Below are 20,784 nucleotides of genomic sequence, written 5' to 3' on the forward strand. Positions count from 1 at the left end.
GTTAACCAAGGTATCGGCCGAGGAGCCGTATACTGATGGCATCTCAACCGAAGCCAAGATGCCCAGGGGTTGCAGGGAGGTGAGGAACCTGATGGCCACACACACCTCCCCTAGACCACCAGGAGGGACACCCAGAAGGGCTACCACATCCTGACAATATGTTTAGCCAAAACCATGAGTGGCTCCAAAACACAAAAAAGGTGCAAATCTTTCCATTACAGTTTTTCACTCCACTAGGTTTTGGCTAAAAATACTGATGAACATACTGACTGTAATAATATGTGTGAACCCAGCCTTAGGGCAGGTTCGCACTGCAGTCATTTTTGCGTCGTATTTCATTTTATCCATCACATTTTTTTTTTTACGATTATGTGTATAAAAGCATGTGAAAAACTAAATACGTCAAATATTGTGAAAATACTGACTTATATATGATCAATGTAGGAAACACAAGACTGCAAGAGACCTGTCAAAGCAAGATAAAAGTGCATGTTTGGTGCTTTTTTTAAGTCTGAGCTGAAAATATGCAGTTAGGAAATTGAATTTGCATATGTGCAATTGAGCAAGAGTGTGTGAGAATGACTGGCAGGAGAGACAATGTGACAAGGGCGGGAGGGAGCTAGGAGGGGGGGGGGGGGGTGGAGGGAGTCAGAGTATGGGAGGTGGAGAGACACACAGCACTTTGGGGAAAGCCAGCAGTGAGGAGAGCTAAGAAAATGATGAGTTCATGAGACTGACTCTACAGACATATCCTATTACTTCATACTAGGGAGAGTAGGAGCAAGCATTTGCCAGCAAGGTAGGAGAAGCTGCTTGTTGCATGTTACATGGTGGAATACAGTGCATGTTTTTTTTATTTTTTTATTATACTTTTAGTATTAAACATAAAGGCTTGTCTGTGGAAGAGTCACAGAGTAGCTGTAGATATAGACCAGGTACTTATGCTCCAGGCTGATATGGACAGAATGTCTCCAAGACAATGTATAGTGATGGTTATATCTTCATTGTCATAACATTCTATTCTAATATTATTATTACAATATCATTGTGGTAAAGAAGATTGTAATCGCGATCCAGTGCTGGCAGAGCAGGAATCAGAAGTTTGATGAAAGTAGAAACATGTTTGGGGTTGTAGGGTAATGGAGAGCTGAATGTTCTAGCTTTAGACTGATAAGAAACTTGTACTGTAGTTCATTTTTATTTTAGGAAAATATGCGTATATAAAATATAAGTTTAGTTTTCTGAGTAATCTTTACATTGTGATCTCATCACTGGTACTATTCATTTTTGTGGTGTTAGCATCTTCCATAGCACTGGACATTAAAGCCTAATATGTTACTGTACATACAGAGAATCTACAATTCATAGCCTAGCATAATAAATATAACAACACAATAAAATATATATACAGATACCCTATAAACTATAGACATGAGCAGAATCAGCCCTGCTTGTATCAACTTCTAGCCAGGTAAACTTTACACCACAAGCAGAGGGCTCATCTTGGGTTTAGTGGGTGAGGCTGGTGTTGCTTAGGCACCCCTGACTGCAAGGCATCTATATGCGAAAGCCTATTCTACCTAATTATTACAGGCACTGGCTATAGAGAAGAAAATGGACGACCTGTTTAGAAGGGAATACATTACAGTTAGTCTTGTTTAAATTCCTAATAAAGGAGAAAAATGTTTAACCCAGTCCATTGTTGTTGTTGTTTTATCTATTTCTTGACTAGATACAGTAGTTAATGTAGGGTGTTTATATAGTTGTGTAGAGTCTACCTGTGTATTGAGGGTTGGATGTGTCATTGTTGACGTCACTGGACTCTGGGTGAAGCGATATATTTTTGTTACCCATGGGCCTTTGCTTTCTCATAGTATATCTGTATTGTGCACCTGTCACATAGCTGTGGGTGTATGAGTGGTTTATACTGATAATGTATGCGTAAGACTAGCAGGAGCTTGAACATGAAAACACCACCCTTAGGCTGGATTCACACACACACCCTCCTTCTTCATTATTTTTCTTGGAAAAATAATCATTAATTCCAAATGTTTATTACAGCATTTTTCACAAGGATATTTGGCAGAATTTTCTTTTACTGTGTACTAATAGAAAAGTCTATGGGAAAAGCACAGCACCATACCTAGAACCTGCTGCATTTATATATAAAAAAAAGTGCTAAAGACCCCCCAAAAACCCACAGGGAAAGCTATCAAAACCCCCCAAAAATTATTTTTGATAAAACATCTTGCTGCACAAAATAGCTCACAAAAAAAGAAAAAAAAATGCTGTGTGTGTGTGTGTGTGAAATCAACCTCAAAGTGGCCACATTTTCCACACTTGGTTTTGGAGAATGGGCATGTGAGTTCTCAATGGGGAGTAAGCTGCTGGCACAAACCTCTGGCAACGGTTTATCACCATAAATATCAGCATGTCTGGACCTTCTTTCCCCTTCTTTTTGCCATTGGAGAATACCCAGTACACCCCTAAACACATTTGGAGGTCACTGATGTTGGTGCCTTAACCCCTGGTGGTCACCTTAACACCTTAAGGACTCAGCCCATTGTGGCCTGAAGGACTCAGCAAATTTTATTTTTAAGTTTTTGATTTTTCCTCCACGCCTCCTAAAAATCATAACTTTTATATTTTCATCCATAAATGAGTATGAGGGCTTGTTTTTTGCGCAACCAGTTGTCCTTTGTAATGACATCACTCATTTTGTCATAAAATGTATGGCGCAACCAAAAAAATACTATTTGTGTGAGGAAATTGAAAAGAAAACAGCAATTTTGCCAATTTTGCAAGGTTTCGTTTTCACGCTGTACAATTTACGGTAAAAATTGCATATATCCTTTATTTTATGGGTCAATATGATTAAAATGATACCCATGATGACATACTTTTCTATTATTGTACCGCTTTAAAAAAATCGCAAACTTTTAATCAAATTAGTAAGTTTAAAATCCCTCTATTTTGCTGACCTATGAGGTTTTCATTTTTCCGTATAAGCGGCGGTATGAGAGTAAATTTTTTGCACCGTGATCTGTACTTTTTTTTTATTGATACCACATTTGCAGATATATAAAAGTTTTAATACATTTTTTATCAATTTTTTAAGGGGAATAAAATGTAACAAAAAAAGCAGCAATTTTTTTTTTTTTTACGTTCACTTCGTTCACCGTATGGGATCATTAACATTATATTTTAATAGTTCGGATATTTATGCAAGCGGCGATACCAAATATATTTATTCATTTTTTTTATACTTCTTGGGGTAAAATGGGAAAAAGGGACAATTTACATTTTTATTGGGGGAGGGGATTTTTCACATATTTGTACTTTTTTTTATACTTTTTTTTTATTTTATTTTTACACTTTAATAGACCCCATAGGGGACTATCCATAGCAATCACTTAATTGCTAATACTGTTCAGTGCTATGTATAGGGCATAGCACTGATCAGTGTTAGTGGTCATCTTCTGCTTTGGTTAGCTCAATCTCATACCAGAGCAGAAGACCCCTGGAGACGGCCAGAGGGGATCCCCCGGCAGCACCGCATTTTAGTGACCGCACTGCCGCAGATGCCGTGATCTGTATCGATCACATCATCTGAGGGGTTAATGGCTCACATCAGCTCGATCGCTGATGTGCGCCGTTATTGACAGGTCCCTGGCTACTGATAGCAGCCAGGACCTGCCGCGCATGACCCGAGCATCGGTCCGATGCTTGCGGTCATGTACGTCCTGGTGCATTATGTACCACCGCACCTGGATGCACATTTATGTCCTGCGATGTTAAGGGGTACTCTGGTGCCAGAAAGTTAAACAGATATGTAAATTGCTTCTGTTTAAAAATCTTAATTCTTCCAATACTTATCAGCTGCTGTATGCTCCACAGGAAGTTCTTTTTTTTAAGTTTCCTTTCTGTCTGACCCCATAGAAAATCTATCTTTCTCCGGACTGTTCGTGACATGGACAGAGGTGTCAGCAGAGAGCACTGTGGTCAGACAGAAAAGAAATTCAAAAATAAAAGAACTTCCTGTGGAGCATACAGCAGCTGATAAGTACTGGAAGGATTACGATTTTTAAATAGAAGTAATTTACAAATCTGTTTAACTATCTGGCCCCAGTTGATTTAAAAAAAAAAAGTTTTCCACTGGAGTACCCCTTTAACACTTCTACCATTCATGACCTGATATACTGCTTCTCCCACTTTTTAGTAACCATTTGCAAATTACTAGACCTGGCAGATGCAACTCCAATAACATTGTGTTATTGATTTATTAATACATTTAGTTCCTGTTTCCATTGCCATGTGTGATGCATTTATATACTTAATATTAAATTACATTGCCAAATGTTCTTTGACCAGTTAATATACTTATGAAGTTAATATACTTACTAATATAAAGATGATGTTAATGTCTTGTGCACTATAATGCTGGTGGAGTATTTTTGGAGTAGATCGCTAACTGTAATCTTTTCTCTGGCAGGAATTTGCATCTGCTGCATTGTACATACATAACCAGTATGGACTGCCTGTGGATTTTGTTTAAAGATGGTCCTAGAAGCTCCCAGAGTTAAGTTGCTGATACAAGATAAAGCTGGCCAATGCTTGGAGTACCACCACTATTCTCCAAAGAAAGCGAGCTACTGTAGAAATGACTGATGAGGCACCAGCACTTCTCTACTCCATGCCAACATCACCATGTTAAAAGGGGTGTTCGAAACAGAGGACCTGATTTACATAGTTCTAGAGGTGGTCATTGCCATTTTGGCCATTCTTGGCAACGTCCTGGTGTGCTGGGCTGTGTACATTAACAGCAACTTACAGAATGCAACCAATTATTTCGTGGTATCCCTGGCTGCAGCAGATATAGCTGTGGGGGTACTTGCTATCCCATTTGCTATTGCGATTAGCACTGGATTTTGTGCTACTTTCCATGCTTGTCTCTTTATCGCTTGCTTCGTTTTGGTGCTGACGCAGAGTTCCATATTTAGTCTTCTGGCAATAGCTGCAGACCGCTACATTGCTATTCGCATTCCACTCAGGTAAGGAAACTTTAGAATTTTTTTTAGATTCATGTAAATAAAATATACAATATGCTCCCAATTTACATGATATTGTAAGTTTGGTGCATCTTATTTGGCAATGTTTCGATCTAGTAAGAAAACCTAAACACCCCTCCCTCTCCTTAAATAAATAAATAAATAAAAACCACAGTCCTTGAGATGCCATTTTTTGTCAAATATCTTTTTCTGGTATTTCTTAATTAAATCTTTTTCTGGACAATACAACCAATATGCTGACTGTTATGGCTGCCCCCTAAGAGGATGGCTGTATAGAAATCTGCCTAGTTCTGCTGTCATACATTCCACTCTCGTGTGTATATATTGGTTTCAACCCAGAAATAAATGTTACCAAGGTACAACTAAAGTAGATATCTTAGCAACTTGACAAAAGGGAATACCTTTTGCATTAAGGTTCTGTTCACCCAACCGTCGTGATTTCTATTGTAATGGAAACCATGACGGCAGTGTCATACCCGTCAAACGACAACACCAAGCCCGATGGACTTTACTTACTAAGGTATATATGGGGTCTGTCAGGTTTCGTTTTGGTGTTCATCATTTTGAGGAAAGAATATCCCTGCATGCTGCACTATTCTTCCAGGCAAATCTAATAGAACTAGTGAAGCGGGCTCCAAACATAACCTTTGAAGGCAGTGTGAACATAACCCTATACTTGTGTTTGCTATTTTATAGTTTTTTTCTTTTTTTTTTTTTTTAAATCATTTTGCAATCTACTTACCTTTCTCTGGTTTAAAGGGGTACTCCGGTGGAAAACTTTTTTTTTTTTTTCAATAAACTGGTGCCAGAAAGTTTAACTTATTTGTAAATTACTTCTATTAACCCCTTAAGGACTCAGCCCATTTTGGCCTTAAGGACTCAGACAATTTAATTTTTACGTTTTCATTTTTTCCTCCTCGCCTTCTAAAAATCATAACTCTTTTATATTTTCATCCACAGACTAGTATGAGGGCTTGTTTTTTGCACGACCAGTTTTCCTTTGTAATGACATCACTCATTATATCATAAAATGTATGGCGCAACCAAAAAACACTATTTTTGTGGGGAAATTAAAACAAAAAACGCAATTTTGCTAATTTTGGAAGGTTTTGTTTTCACGCCGTACAATTTCTGGTAAAAATGACGTGTGTTCTTTATTCTGAGGGTCAATACGATTAAAATGATACCCATTATTATATACTTTTATATTATTGTTGCGCTTAAAAAAAATCACAAACTTTTTAACCAAATTAGTACGTTTATAATCCCTTTATTTTGATGACCTATAACTTTTTATTTTTCCGTATAAGCGGCGGTATGGGGGCTCATTTTTTGTGCCATGATCTGTACTTTTTTTTGATACCACATTTGCATATAAAAAACTTTTAATACATTTTTTATAATTTTTTTTTTTATAAAATGTATTAAAAAAGTAGGAATTTTGGACTTTTAAAATTTTTTTTCGTTCACGCCGTTCACCGTACGGGATCATTAACATTTTATTTTAATAGTTCGGACATTTACGCACGCGGCGATACCAAATATGTCTATAAAAAATGTTTTTTACGCTTTTTGGGGGTAAAATAGGAAAAAACGGACGTTTTACTTTTTTATTGGGGGAGGGGATTTTTCACTTTTTTTTTACTTTTACATTTTTTTACATTTTTTTTTACACTTGAATAGTCCCCATAGGGGACTATTCATAGCAATACCATGATTGCTAATACTGATCTGTTCTATGTATAGGACATAGAACAGATCAGTATTATCGGTCATCTCCTGCTCTGGTCTGCTCGATCACAGACCAGAGCAGGAGACGCCGGGAGCCGTACGGAGGAAGGTGAGGGGACCTCCGTGCGGCGTTATGAATGATCGGATCCCCGCAGCAGCGCTGCGGGCGATCCGATCGTTCATTTTAATCGCGAACTGCCGCAGATGCCGGGATCTGTATTGATCCCGGCACCTGAGGGGTTAATGGCGGACGCCCGCGAGATCGCGGGCGTCGGCCATTGCCGGCGGGTCCCTGGCTGCGATCAGCAGCCGGGATCAGCCGCGCATGACACGGGCATCGCTCCGATGCCCGCGGTTATGCTTAGGACGTAAATGTACGTCCTGGTGTGTTAAGTACCACCTCACCAGGACGTACATTTACGTCCTGCGTCCTTAAGGGGTTAAACAATCTTAATCCTTCCAGTGCTTATTAGCTGCTGAATACTACAGAGGTAATTATTTTCTTTTTGGAACACAGAGCTCTCTGCTGACATCATGAGCACAGTGCTCTCTGCTGACATCTCTGTCCATTTTAGGAACTGTCCAGAGTAGGAGAAAATCCCCATAGCAAACATATGCTGCTCTGGACAGTTCCTTAAATGGACAGAAATGTCAGCAGAGAGCACTGTGGTCATGATGTCAGCAGAAAGCACTGTGTTCCAAAAAGAAAATAATTTCCTCTGTAGTATTCAGCTAATAAGTAGTGGAAGGATTAAAAATTTTTAACAGAAGTAATTTACAAATCTGTTTAACTTTCTGGCACCAGTTGATTTTAAAAAAAAAGTTTTCCACCAGAGTACTCCTTTAACCCCTTAAGGACCAAGGGCGTACAGGTACGCCTTTGCTCCCTGGTACTTAAGGACCAAGGGCGTACCTGTACGCCCGTGGGAATTTCGGTCCCTGACACGCGCCGGGCGGGGACCGGACTGGGGTGACTGCTGATATCGATCAGCAGGCACCCCGCGCCAATGCCCAGGGGGGTCATCAGACCCCCCCCATGTAGGCGATCGCCGAAAATCGCAAGTGAATTCACACTTGCGATTTTCGGCTATTCCGGTGATGCGGGTCACGTGTGACCCGCTGACCTGGAGACACAAGGTGATCGGGGGTGTAGGATACACCCCCTATCACCCTCTGTATCTATGGGGAGGTGGCAATTTCCTCACCCCCCCAGGATCGCTGCTATTGGCCGGACGATCATCCGGCCAATAGCAGCCGGCAGGGGAGGGGTTAACGGCCCCTTCTCGCGGCTCTGCTTGCTCCCTGAGTTCATTCAGCGGCCAGAGCTGTGAGAAGGAGCCAGGGACCCCCCCCTCTGTGAAGATCGGAGCCCCTCACAGAGGAAGACCCCCCTTAGAGCAGGGAGAGAGTACAGCCCCAGGGACAGGTAGGGTTAACCAGTAAAGTAAAAAAAAAAAGTGTAAAAAATTTTCCCCCCCTGACTCCCTAATAGGATCTAAAGGGTCCGCCACAATTTTTTTAGTGTGACCCGGGCTATATTAGGGATTCAGGGCGCTGCATTTGGCCCCCCATTTTTTTTATTTTTGGCCGCAGCGCTTTTTCCCCCCCCCCATACAGTTACAGTTACACCAATCACACACACTACATACTCACCCCCCCCCCCACACACACACACCACCCCCGACACCAACCCCCCGCCCCCCACCACCGTAGAAAAAAGGCGATGGCTCGCCAGGCATTTTCGGTAGCAGAGGCATACGCTTTTCTTGCCTTCGACTCCGAATCTGTCTGTGATGCCGATTAAGATCCTACATTCCTGTGTTCTTCATCGTCCTCCTCATCATCTAGTACTGATGATGAGTCAGCTATACGGCGGCGGAGACGCCGCCAGGCGAGGCCACGCACCCCCTATGATAGTGGCCCAGTGGTCGGCACTAGTGCGAGTGGTGAGGCTGCTCGTACTAGGAGTCTGACCCCCCAGACAAGTTTACCGGAGCCCCCTTCCGGTGAACTTGTCTGGAGACCCCCAGAGGCTTATCAGCCACGGGTTCCGGAGTTTGTTGGCGACTCCGAAATCCGGATTGACAATTCTGGATTCACTGAAATTGACTATTTCAGTTATTTTTTCAGTGACAGTTTTGTCAATCACATGGTGGAGCAGACGAATCTGTACGCCAGGCAGTTCATCGCCCACCACCCTGATTCTGTTTTGGCCAGGCCCAATGAATGGTACGCCATTGATACAGCAGAGATGAGGACATTTTGGGGCCTCTTGCTGCATACGGGCCTGGTCAAAAAACCAAGTGTCAGACAGTACTGGAGCGGGGACATCTTCTACCAGACCCCGCTTTACAGTATGGTCATGGCACAGAGGCGGTTCGAGGCCATTCGGAAATGCCTCCATTATGCAGATAATGAGGCATGTCCACCCTGAGGTGATCCCACCTATGACCTATGAGGCCGGTCATCGATCACTTTGGGGCCAAATTTTTTAGAGCCCTACGTAGGGACCTCTTGGTTGATGAGTCTCTTATCAGTTTTAAGGGGAGACTCATCTTCTGCCAGTATATTCCCTTGAAGCGGGCGCGGTATGGCGTGAAGCTCTATAAACTTTGTGAGAGTACCTCCCGATACACTCTCAAGTTTAGAGTGTATGAGGGACGAGATTCCCGTATTGAACCCCCAGATTGTTCCCCCACTCTGGGTGTTAGCGGGAAAATCGTTTGGGAGCTTGTGCACCCTTTGCTGGATAAGGGTTACCACGTGTACGTGGACAACTTTTATACCAGCATCCTTCTGTTCACATCCCTTGCCGCCAGATCCACGTCCGCTTGTGGGACCGTACGGAAAAACTAGAGGGGCCTCCCTCTAAATTTTCTGCAGACACCTATGCCCAAGGGTGAGTCCCGTGCCCTTACCCATGAAAACCTGTTGTTGGTCAGGTATAAGGATAAGAGGGATGTCCGTATGCTGACCACTATTCATGGTAACGGCAGCTCACCTGTCCCTGTGCGAGGTACCACAACACCGGTCCTCAAGCCCTATTGTATTCTGGACTACAAACGGTATATGGGGGGAGTTGATCTATCTGATCAAGTCCTCAAGCCATACATGGCCATGCGGAAAACACTGGTATGGTACAAAAAAGTTGCGGTCTACTTGGTACAGGTTGCCATGTACAACACTTTTGTACTGTCCCAGTACGCTGGCAACACAGGGACATTCCTCCAGTTCCAAGAAGAAGTCCTAAAGATCCTGATCTTTGGCGACCGGGAAAGAGCAGGCCGGACTTCCCAAGGAACTGGAGTTATAGGTGCCAGGATCGTCCCAGGCCAACACTTTCCAGGTGAAGTCCCCCACACTGGAAAGAAGGGACGATCCCAGAAAAAATGCAGAGTGTGTAACAGGAGGGGGATTCGGAAGGACACCACCACTCAATGTGACATTTGCCCCGATCATCCGGGCCTCTGCATTAAAAACTGCTTCAGGGAGTATCACACTTCCATGCAGTACTAAATTTTCCCTTTTCATTTTAATTTTGCATAATTTGACCCAAATATACCAAGTCCAGAGTACATTCCAAATTTTAACACCATAAAACCACTAAATTGCCCCAAAAAAACGAATCTAAAACAAACAAACTGATAAGACCTCTGGGGGTATTTTTTTCTCTGGGTCATGGGTCACTGAGTCACTATCATCGGGGACTTTTTTTGTTGCCTCAAATGCGCAGCGCTCTCTCTCCACCTGAGGGGGGTGCGCATTTGAGGCAACAGGTTAGGCCACACACGTCACATTCCCAGAATGATGATTCAGAGCATAGGGTTGGGGGCGGGCATATTTTTTAGTTTTGGCTATGCTCTGGGTCATCATTCTGGGAACATAACCTGTTTTATAATTTTATGTCCCACTGTATCCCATTTTAGTTATTTAGTGTACCCCAGTTATTTACCCCATGTAATGCCCCTTGAGGGGGGGTCCCACTGTTCTGGCTCCATAGGCCTTAACGCAGAAGCTCAAGGCCCCTGAATGCGACCTGCTCCTCTCAGACCAGTGTGCAAGCTGTTTACGCCCAGACTTGAGGTATGTCCTTACTCCAAAGAAATGTATTTACAAACTTACGGTGACATTTTCTCTTTTTACCACTTGTGAAAATGAAAAATTTGGGGTAACCCCAGCATTTTAGTGTAAAAAAATCCAATTTTTCATTTTCACATCCCACTTCATGAATATTTATCAAACACCTGTGGGGTGTTAAGACTCACTGTACGCCTTGTTATATTCCTTGAGGGATGTAGTTTCCGAAATAGTATGCCATGTGTTTTTTTTTTTGCTGTCCTGGCACCATAGTGGCTTCCTAAATGCGACATGCCCCCGAACAAAATTTGCTCTCAAAAAGCCAAATATGACTCCTTCTCTTCTGAGCATTGTAGTTCGCCCGTAGTGCACTTCAGGTAATTTTATGGGGTACCTCCATACTCAGAAGAGATGGGGTTACAAATTTTGGGGGGTATTTTCTGCTATTAACACTTGCAAAAATGTGAAATTTGGGGGGAAACACACATTTTAGTGAAAATTTTTTATTTTTTTTTACATATGCAAAAGTCGTGAAACCCCTGTGGGGTATTAAGGCTCACTTTATTCCTTGTTACGTTCCCCAAGGGGTCTAGTTTCCAAAATGGTATGTCATGTGTTTTTTTTTTGCTGTTTTGGCACCATAGGGGCTTCCTAAATGCAACATGCCCCCCCAAAAACCATTTCAGAAAAACGTACTCTTCAAAATCCCCTTGTCGCTCCTTCACTTCTGAGCCCTCTCCTGCGCCCGCCGAACAATTTACATAGACATATGAGGTATGTGCTTACTCGAGAGAAATTGGGTTACACATACAAGTATAAATTTTCTCCTTTTACCCCTTGTAAAAATTCAAAAACTTGGGTCTACAAGAACATGCAAGTGTAAAAAATGAAGATTGTGAATTTTCTCCTTCAATTTGCTGCTATTCCTGTGAAATACCTAAAGGGTTAAAACGCTGACTGAATGTCATTTTGAATACTTTGGGGGGTGCAGTTTTTATAATGGGGTCTTGCAATTTTCCAATTTTGTGAAAAATTGGAAAATTGCTGCTGAACTTTGAAGCCCTCTGGTGTCTTTCAAAAGTAAAAACACGTCAATTTTATGATGCAAACATAAAGTAGACATATTGGAAATGGGAATAAAAAAAAAAATATTTGGAATATCCATTTTCCTTACAAGCAGAGAGCTTCAAAGTTAGAAAAATGCCAAATTTTCAATTTTTTCATAAAATTTTGGGATTTTTCACCAAGAAAGGATGCAAGTTACCACAAAAATTTACCACCATGTTAAAGTAGAATATGTCACGAAAAAACAATCTCAGAATCAGAATGATAACTAAAAGCATTCCAGAGTTATTAATGTTTAAAGTGACAGTGGTCAGATGTTCAAAAAACGCTCTGGTCCTAAGGTGTAAAATGGCCTGGTCCTTAAGGGGTTAAATGGAAAACTGTCACTTGTTTTCTCCCACACTATCCACAGGTACTGGTGGATAGTGCGGGAGACGCTGATTAAAATGAGCCCTTCCTTGTCCGGATCTGCGCCGCCGTTCTCCCGCAATTGTAGTTTTATTATCTGTTGAAATCTTCCTGTAACTGGCACGGGCTATCTCGTCCTTAAAGGAAAACTGTCACTTGTTTTCTCCCGCACTATCTACAGGTGGTACTGGTGGATAGTGCGGGAGACGCTGATTAAAATGACTGTAACTGGCACGGGCGGGGCTTTGGCGCTTAACTGGCACTGATGTCAGCACCGCTTATAAATATTCATCCCCCTCCCTCCAGTTGGGAGTGGCAAAGAGAGGGAGAACTGGAGGGAGGGGGGATGAATATTCATAAGCGGCGCTGATGTCAGTGCCAGTTAAGTGCCAAAGCCCCGCCCGTGCCAGTTACAGTCATTTTAATCAGCGTCTCCCGCACTATCCACCAGTACCACCTGTAGATAGTGCGGGAGAAAACAAGTGACAGTTTTCCTTTAAGGACGAGATAGCTGATGTGACTACTTAACGCAAAAGTGGATCTGTCACCACACATACAAATCTGCTAAGTTTTGCTGAGTAAATGGTGCAAAAATATTGTGCCGTTTAGCTTATAGATAGTTATGCTACCATAGCCAACAGCCATCAAGTCAATGGTGAGAAAGGCAGAAAAAGGCAAAACAAAATGTCACTTTTTTTTTTAAATAAACCCTACATTGATCTCATAGCTCTATTTGTTTATTACTGCTATTAACCAAATGGCACAATATATTTTTTTAAAAGGAACCTCTTTTCATTTTCATGCTGCCTAACCATGAGTCATCGAAGCAGTCCCCAATGGCTTCTCCCTGCCCCACCAACCTTGATTGACAGATAGAAAGAGATCTACCAATCAAGGCTGGCAGAACAGGTGGAAGCAACGTGGGACCACCCCAATGACAAATAGTTCAGGCAGCATGAAAGTGATAACAGGTTTCCTTTAAGCAGAGCAGCATATTATGGCGCAATATCTATTTAAAAATGTGATCCGATACTTGTTAAATATATGATGATGTAATGTACATCCTAAATTTCCTTTGACCAATGTCTTCTATTAGGTCACTTCTATGTTGTTTTTTATGCATCTGAGGAGGCAGGGAAGCTCGGCAAGCTGGCTCCCCAACTCTATTTTGCACAGAAGTGCTGTAGCAATGCAGCCACCGAGAGGCAGACCTTTGAATCTGCAGTACCCATTTCTGTAAGTGACCCCTCGTTTTAATGCTATTAACCCGCACTATAACCCAGTGTATTGGGTTTAGGGCATTTGAACAGGCTGTCAGTTTTTCTTTAACATGTCCAGGTAGGATTGACCAGAGACCATATCCATGGCAAAAAAAGGGTCTGTAGACCTTGTGCCTGCTTATTGCACAGAACAGGTAAGTCCCTAATGTTGTGGCGATTAACCTTGCCACTGAGATAAAAGGAAGCCTCACTGCAGAACACCAGCCTGTCAGCAAATTCATCCTCTTCCAATCAGCCTTGTAAGTCAATGCAAATGTCTTGGCGTTTCAGGTTGTCGTCTGGTTTCATTTCCAAAAGATGTAATCTGTATGGCTTACAACACATATATTTTGGTAACATAGGACATACCATGGTTTGTGGCATCTATAGATTCATACTACTAAATCAGGTCATCTTTCAAGGTTTATACTTGTGCATGGTTTAATCCCATTCACTGTCTCCTCCGAAGTCTTTGGGTTGCCCGACCTTTTTCCGAGGCATAATCACCCTGTGGTTTCGAATTGCTTCATCCAATGCAAAATGCAGTTTCTATGCAGAGCACATTTACCAAATTTATTCAGAAAATTTAGCTGTACTGTCACAATAGACCCCGTAAAGCCTTTTCTTTGAAGTCTCCATCTTATGTCACACTATGTAAGCACATTTTAAAATTGAAAGCTGTGCTGTGATTGGTTGCTATGAGCAACAAAACCCATTTAGCTTAGATTTTCAGTCACCCGCCATTTACCACTGATGTTTCTTTAACCACAGACCTTTCACTTCGGCACCACCCTCTATGATACACCCTGTATAATATATATTTACTGGCTTTACATTTTGCTGGGGTTTTACATTAAAAAGCAGGCTCTATGTGGGAGATTTATCATTGCTTTTAGAGTATTTTTTATCTATGTTTTGGCACAGTTCAGGCGCAAGCAGCATATTTAGCGACTTTTATGTGTCTTTTGATTCAGGCAGTTTTACTCTTTTTGCCTACCTGTAGAACTTTTTATTTTTGACCATGCAGTGGTCACGTATTTATCATTTGCGACTTTTGTTAAATTCGCTATTTTGTGCGCAAAGGTACTTTTTAAGGCGCAAAGCTACACCACCTACCAGTAGGCATGAGAATCACTTTTACCTTCTGCAATTCAACCTTTAACCTCTTGTGGACAACAGCGTCCCACTCACCTTCTATGACGCGCTCAGGAGCTGAGGGCAGGTCATAGCTGGGTGGTCCTGGCGGCTATCTGCCACCAGGACCCATCTCTAATGCCAGACATGACTGATCACGGTGATGCCCGGCTTTAACATCTTAGACACCGCAATCAAATTTGATTGTAGCGTCTAAAATGCAAGTAAAAATGTCCCGGCAGCTCTGTGAAATTAAGTAAAAACACCAAACCTGCCAAATTCAGGACCCAGGAAAGTGTCTACTTCCCTCCCTCACAAGTGTCTAGAAAAAGTGTATGTGGTAGAGCTTTCCCCACCACAGCAAAGCTGCGCAAAATTCATCATCCTGCTGCACCTTCTTGATAAATAAGATGCACACTAGTCAAACCCACCACCCAAATAAATGTGGGAAAATAGCTCTGCCGTAGACATTCTTTGATAAATCTGGGCCTATGTATTGTTTCTGATATATTATTGGATGGCTTTAGTATATCATTCCTGGGACTTTCTAACTCTTGCCCTATATTCAGTGTCATGTATGTTTTTTTTTTTTTTTTTTTACTCTCCCCATCCAATATATTTATGCTATATAAATGTGCAATATAGCTGCATATAGTTTCTTGTAAATACTTTATGGTTGCTATATATATATATATATATATATATATATATATCATGTATACAAGTTCTATATATAGCCTTTTGATCCCAGTTTTATGATGATGTAACTGGTGTAATTGTCCAATAACTTTTCCATATAACTCACTCTATTGCTTTTTACAACCACGTAATTCTGAATAATACACTTCATTTGCCTTTACAGCTAGGACTGTAGGTCATATGAGTGCTGGCTACACGTGCCTTCTATACATTTCCCATCAGGACATTTTTAAAAAAAATATATTCTGCTTTATGACCTGCTGCTTTATGTAACCAACCATGCAACACTTACTACTTACCCACTATACATATAAATGTTGTACATTTTTCTTTATATGTGCACTGCTTTCCGAAACTTGGTTCTGTTTTCATCAGGATTCAATAAAATGGCTATTTAGATGGCCAATCTGAAGTATTTTATATAGATCCACAGACATTGAATGTGTAAGGGGCAGTCTGGATACACTCTTCTGTCTGTCATTGTGGTAAACATTGATGAAGCATGTTGGATTTCAACATCCCCCTGATCCTTTGTTCCCACAGGATATGAACTACTGGCAGAGGGGGTCTAACAATGGTTTGTCCCTTTCCAACTGTTTAAATAAACATACATGGTTAGTCTATCCAATGGTATTAGGAAATAGATGTCACTTGACTGGGATATATTGTATGCGTTGTGTTTGCTGGGTCTTCCAAACATATGTGTTATAGGCAATTGACTAATCTTTTTAGAAAAAATATTTGAATTATTTATGATAGCTACATTACCTTGTCTAGAAAGCCTAAAGTGCATTTGTAGCAAGAGAGAGATCTGGAGCAATTGTGGCTAGGGTAAAGTCTATGTTTTTGAAGGTCCCTAGTGACTACATACCAGATGTTAGTTTCCATGTTTTTGTCTACTCTTAGACACTGTCACCTCAGCATGGAAACAGAAGTCTTCCAGCTGTTATCCCACGGATGGGAAGATTTTGCCATTTCTGCAGCAGGCAAGCAGAATTCCCAGGTTGTCTCCCCTCTCTGACCTGACATCCATTTCGTCTTATAATATCCAATTTTGTCTCCCATTTTGTCTTATAATATAATTTTTTCCACATCTGTTTTTTGTAGTTGTACCTAAAATGTAATGTTATGTAGCCTGATGCTAATTTTTTTTTTCTAGAATTGCTTTAGGTATATGTCTATAGTAACAAGAAGATGCAGGAAAAACGGAGCACTCACACTGCTGTAGATGGTCTTCAAGCTGTATTCACGGAGGGCTCGGCATGAGGACCCTTTGCAGGAAGGCTAGATGGAATAGGGGGGAAGTTTAGATGGCGGCCACGGTCCCGTATCGCGCCAAAGGGCGCTTCGTCAGGCCGGATGACGAAGCGCCCTTTGGCGCGATACGGGACCATGGCCGCTGTCTGAGCTACCCTCCTATTCCTTCTAGCCTTCCTGCAAAGGGTCCTCATGCCGAGCCCTCCGTGAATACAGCTTGAAGACCATCTACAGCAGTGTGAGTGCTCCGTTTTTCCTGCATCTTGTTACTATAGTCATTTGTACTTATATATGTGCAGCACCATTGATACACATATGCTGGGTCATTAACCTCCCCTCCTTCCATTCGGACATTCCAGTTTGCATTGCCGGTGCCGACTTTGCCACTATTCTTTTTCTGCTGTACTTTTTCTGTTCCCCCTTTTTTAGTTATATGTCTTTTCTCTTCTCAGATATAACAGTCTGGTAACCAGTCGAAGAGCCAACGTGATCATTGCTGTCTGCTGGCTGCTGTCCTTTGTTATTGGTCTTACTCCAATGCTAGGCTGGAACAGGAAGGATTTCAAAGCAGAAAACTCATCTCTATGCACCACTCCCATGTTAGAGTGCCTATTTGAAAATGTTGTGACTATGGATTATATGGTATATTATAATTTTTTTGCATGTGTGTTGGTGCCACTACTGCTCATGTTGGGCATTTATTTGAGAATCTTCATGGCAGCCCGGCGCCAACTAAAACAGACTGAGTTAAAAGTGACATGTGGTGATCGTTCACGGTCAACATTACAGCGAGAAGTTCATGCAGCCAAATCTTTAGCTATTATTGTGGGCCTGTTTGCCATTTGTTGGTTGCCCCTACACATCATTAACTGCTTTACTCTTTTCTGTAAGGCCTGTATGCGTCCCCCTCTTTTACTTATGTACTTTGCCATTCTATTTTCACATGCTAACTCAGTGGTGAATCCATTAATCTATGCCTACCGCATACGTGAGTTCCGCCATACATTTCGGAAGATCTTGCGCCAGCATATCTTTGGTCGAGTACAGTCTTCTCAAACACGTACAGCTAGTGGCAAGTCCTTATCATATGGAGCTGATGGAACAAATCGGATTAGTTTCAATGGCTGCACAGAAATCAATGGGAGTAGCTGTAAGTTGAAAGAAGCCTGGAATCACAATGGGTATCCTACTGGGGAAAATGTTGACCGGACAACAATTCAAGAACCAGAAAACCAACAGACAGAAAAGCTGATACAGTCTTGAAATTTACTTTGAACATAAACATTTACTTGTTATGAACAGAGACAATGGTGGGCTTCTCAAAGTGAAGATTATGTTGACTTTTTATTGCTTAGATATGTTTGACACTCATTTATTTATTAAACTAATTTGCTAAGTGTATGTAGTTTTTGCCCCGATCATATGATGTTCTTACAAGCAGGTACAGATTTGTGCATTAAAAAATGTCTATTAGTCTAAAAATACACACTATTCTGGAATATCTTTCCAGAATTTCTGCTTGCCATTATGCTTACTGGTAACTAAAGATTGTATGGCTTATAGAAGGAAAATAGCTTTCAGTAGCTGTCGGCTAAAGGTTAGATTGGCTGATAGCTATCTCTCACAACCTCCCCATACACTTGAACTTTTGTCATGGCTTAATGTTCATGTGTGGAGAGAGGAGGGGTCAGCCGCCTCTTATCTCTTCCTGAACAATAGGGTCGGGCAGTTGAAATCCAACATGCCCAACCCTTCTCTCATCATCACCTGTTGGGGGAGAGACAGAAGGCCACCCTACTATTTAGACAGACGGTCAAACCTGCTGAAGTGGGTGTATGGACACCTTTAGTCAAATGAGCTCAGCTCTTAATGTTCTATAACATGATGTCTGCAGATTCAATGGCATTTTTAATGTGACAGGTTCCCACTTAGTTTGTTGTATGGAATTAGAAAAAATTGTATGCTTTTAACTTCCAGAAACAGTATGACAACATGGGCTTTGTCTGCTACTGTAGTAGACCTCCAAGCTTTCAAAGAACAGTAAGAGGTAGAACCCTAATGTCCTACTTGATAAATAATGGCCAACAGATAGTGCCCTCTCTAATAATAATGGAAAATAATGCCCACACAGTAATAATGCCCTTATTTTTGCTGCACAAAATACTAAAGCCTCTTTTGTGCCCTAAGCAGTAACAGTGCCCACTATAGAGCTTGCTGCACAGTAATAGTCCCCCACACCCTCACATTGTAATAGTTCCCAACATTGTCATAGTGCCCCTTACACAATAATATTGCCCTTCTTTGTCCAGGACACAGAAAAGATGCTACCTTAGTATGACTACACAGTAAAGATGCTACCTTAGTATGACTACACAGTAATAGAGTTTGTGTGTCACACATTTTCATATTGCCCCCTTTGTGTAACACACAGTAATAGTGCCCCACAGGGTGATGATGCCTACATGTCTAATAAAGCATTTCTCACTAAAGGAACCTTTTACACAGATCAATTATTATGCAGGCAGCGGCACATGAACAGTCGATGGATAATTTCACTTACATCATTGTCAGCTGCACATCCGATGTTTATACTGGATAACTAACAATGATTTTTAGGCATGCAAAAAGCCAATGAACAATAGTTTGTATATTTGTTGGCTGATTGCTGGGTCTATTATATGGGGCAATATCGGCCCTTATGCTGCAGCTGATCCTATTCAAATTAATGAGACTGAGCCATAAAACCTCACATCTTATAAAAGTATAGTTGTTTCTGGGTAAAAAAGCAGACTTTACATCCCTTTTGTAAAAGGGGCGATCCAGTGTCATATCCTGCTGGGTGGGAAAAAATTTTAAAAAAATATATATATACTTACCCAGCCCTAGTCACCTGCACCCTCCATTTGGCTTCATTTATACCTCCTATCTTCTGTCCTCTTTCTGCTTCCAGCAGAGGTGCCCAGTATTGACCAGCAATGGCTGAGTGGGTAGGTCCTGAACCAAGCACTTGTCTTGAAAGCAGGAAGAAGACAATAACAATTTTTTGTTATTTTTTTCCCGCCCCCAGTAGGATATGAATTTTAGCAAAATGCTGGATAACCCCTTAAACTCGTTTAAGAAGTGCAACATATAATACAAGTGCTCACTCTTGCAGCACTGGAAATGAAATGAGTATTTTGCATATTTACAACACAGAAATAATAATAAAAGATCAACTAAAACCCCACATGTATAAAATGTTAAAGAAGTTCTCCAAAATTATGCCCAAAAATGCTACTTGAAGAAAACACTCTGGGAGAGATGTGTCCAAACTTGTGTAGAGGAAGAGTGGTGAAGTTGTCCAAAGCAACCAATCATATTGCTTCTTTCATTTTTAAAAAGGCCTCTAAACAATGAAAGCTGGAATCTGATAGGTCGCTATGGGCAACTGCTCCTCTACCCAAGTAAAAAAAAACTCTCCTATATATATATATATATATATATATAGAGAGAGAGAGAGAGAGAGAGAGAGAGAGAGAGAGAGAGAGAGAGAGAGAGAGAGAGAGAGAGAGAGAGCGAGAGAGAGAGCGAGAGAGAGATAATCCCTCATTATCAGAATCTGGGGAGTGAATTAAGATGCTTAATACACTATTTACTCTTATCAATAAACTTGATAAATAGCACTTTACTGGATTTCTATAGAGAATGGTCCTTATTGACTGTTCTATGTAACCTTTTTCACAAAGTTTTTCAATTTGTTATTATATAGACTTTCTAAAGAAAATGCTGTTTCTATATGAATTAGCTTTACAATGTGAAATAATGTCACCATTGTGTAAATTTGCAATATGTTTGGGTTCATCACGTTCGGTGTTAGTTATGTCATCACTTTGCTCAACAATGGAAAATGCACATGTTAAACAGCTGCAAAACAGACAAACTGGGTTTCTTTAAATAGATTGTTTGACAGCTCTTCCCTGGGGGGCTTATGTATAGAAAAGCTTCACTTTAGCATCCAAAGGGTAGGGGCATTAAGGATATCTTGACTAGGGGATCGTATAGATCCGAAGGCCTACTACCCCACCTTCCCCCTTAAACAAGACACA

At 41.2% G+C, this 20,784-nt stretch overlaps 1 protein-coding gene across 1 annotated transcript; it reads left to right on the forward strand.

The window, feature by feature from the left end:
- The first annotated feature begins 671 nt into the window (after positions 1 to 671).
- Positions 672 to 18,112, forward strand: ADORA2A (adenosine A2a receptor). The gene is made up of 3 exons (XM_056552309.1): positions 672 to 799; positions 4,493 to 5,051; positions 17,152 to 18,112. The coding sequence occupies exons 2-3, from the start codon at positions 4,708 to 4,710 to the stop codon at positions 17,960 to 17,962; spliced, it is 1,155 nt and encodes a 384-aa protein (XP_056408284.1). The 5' UTR covers positions 672 to 799; positions 4,493 to 4,707; the 3' UTR covers positions 17,963 to 18,112.
- Positions 18,113 to 20,784: the final 2,672 nt, after the last annotated feature.

Source organism: Hyla sarda, chromosome 1 (assembly GCF_029499605.1).
Source record: "Hyla sarda isolate aHylSar1 chromosome 1, aHylSar1.hap1, whole genome shotgun sequence".
NCBI lineage: Eukaryota > Metazoa > Chordata > Amphibia > Anura > Hylidae > Hyla > Hyla sarda.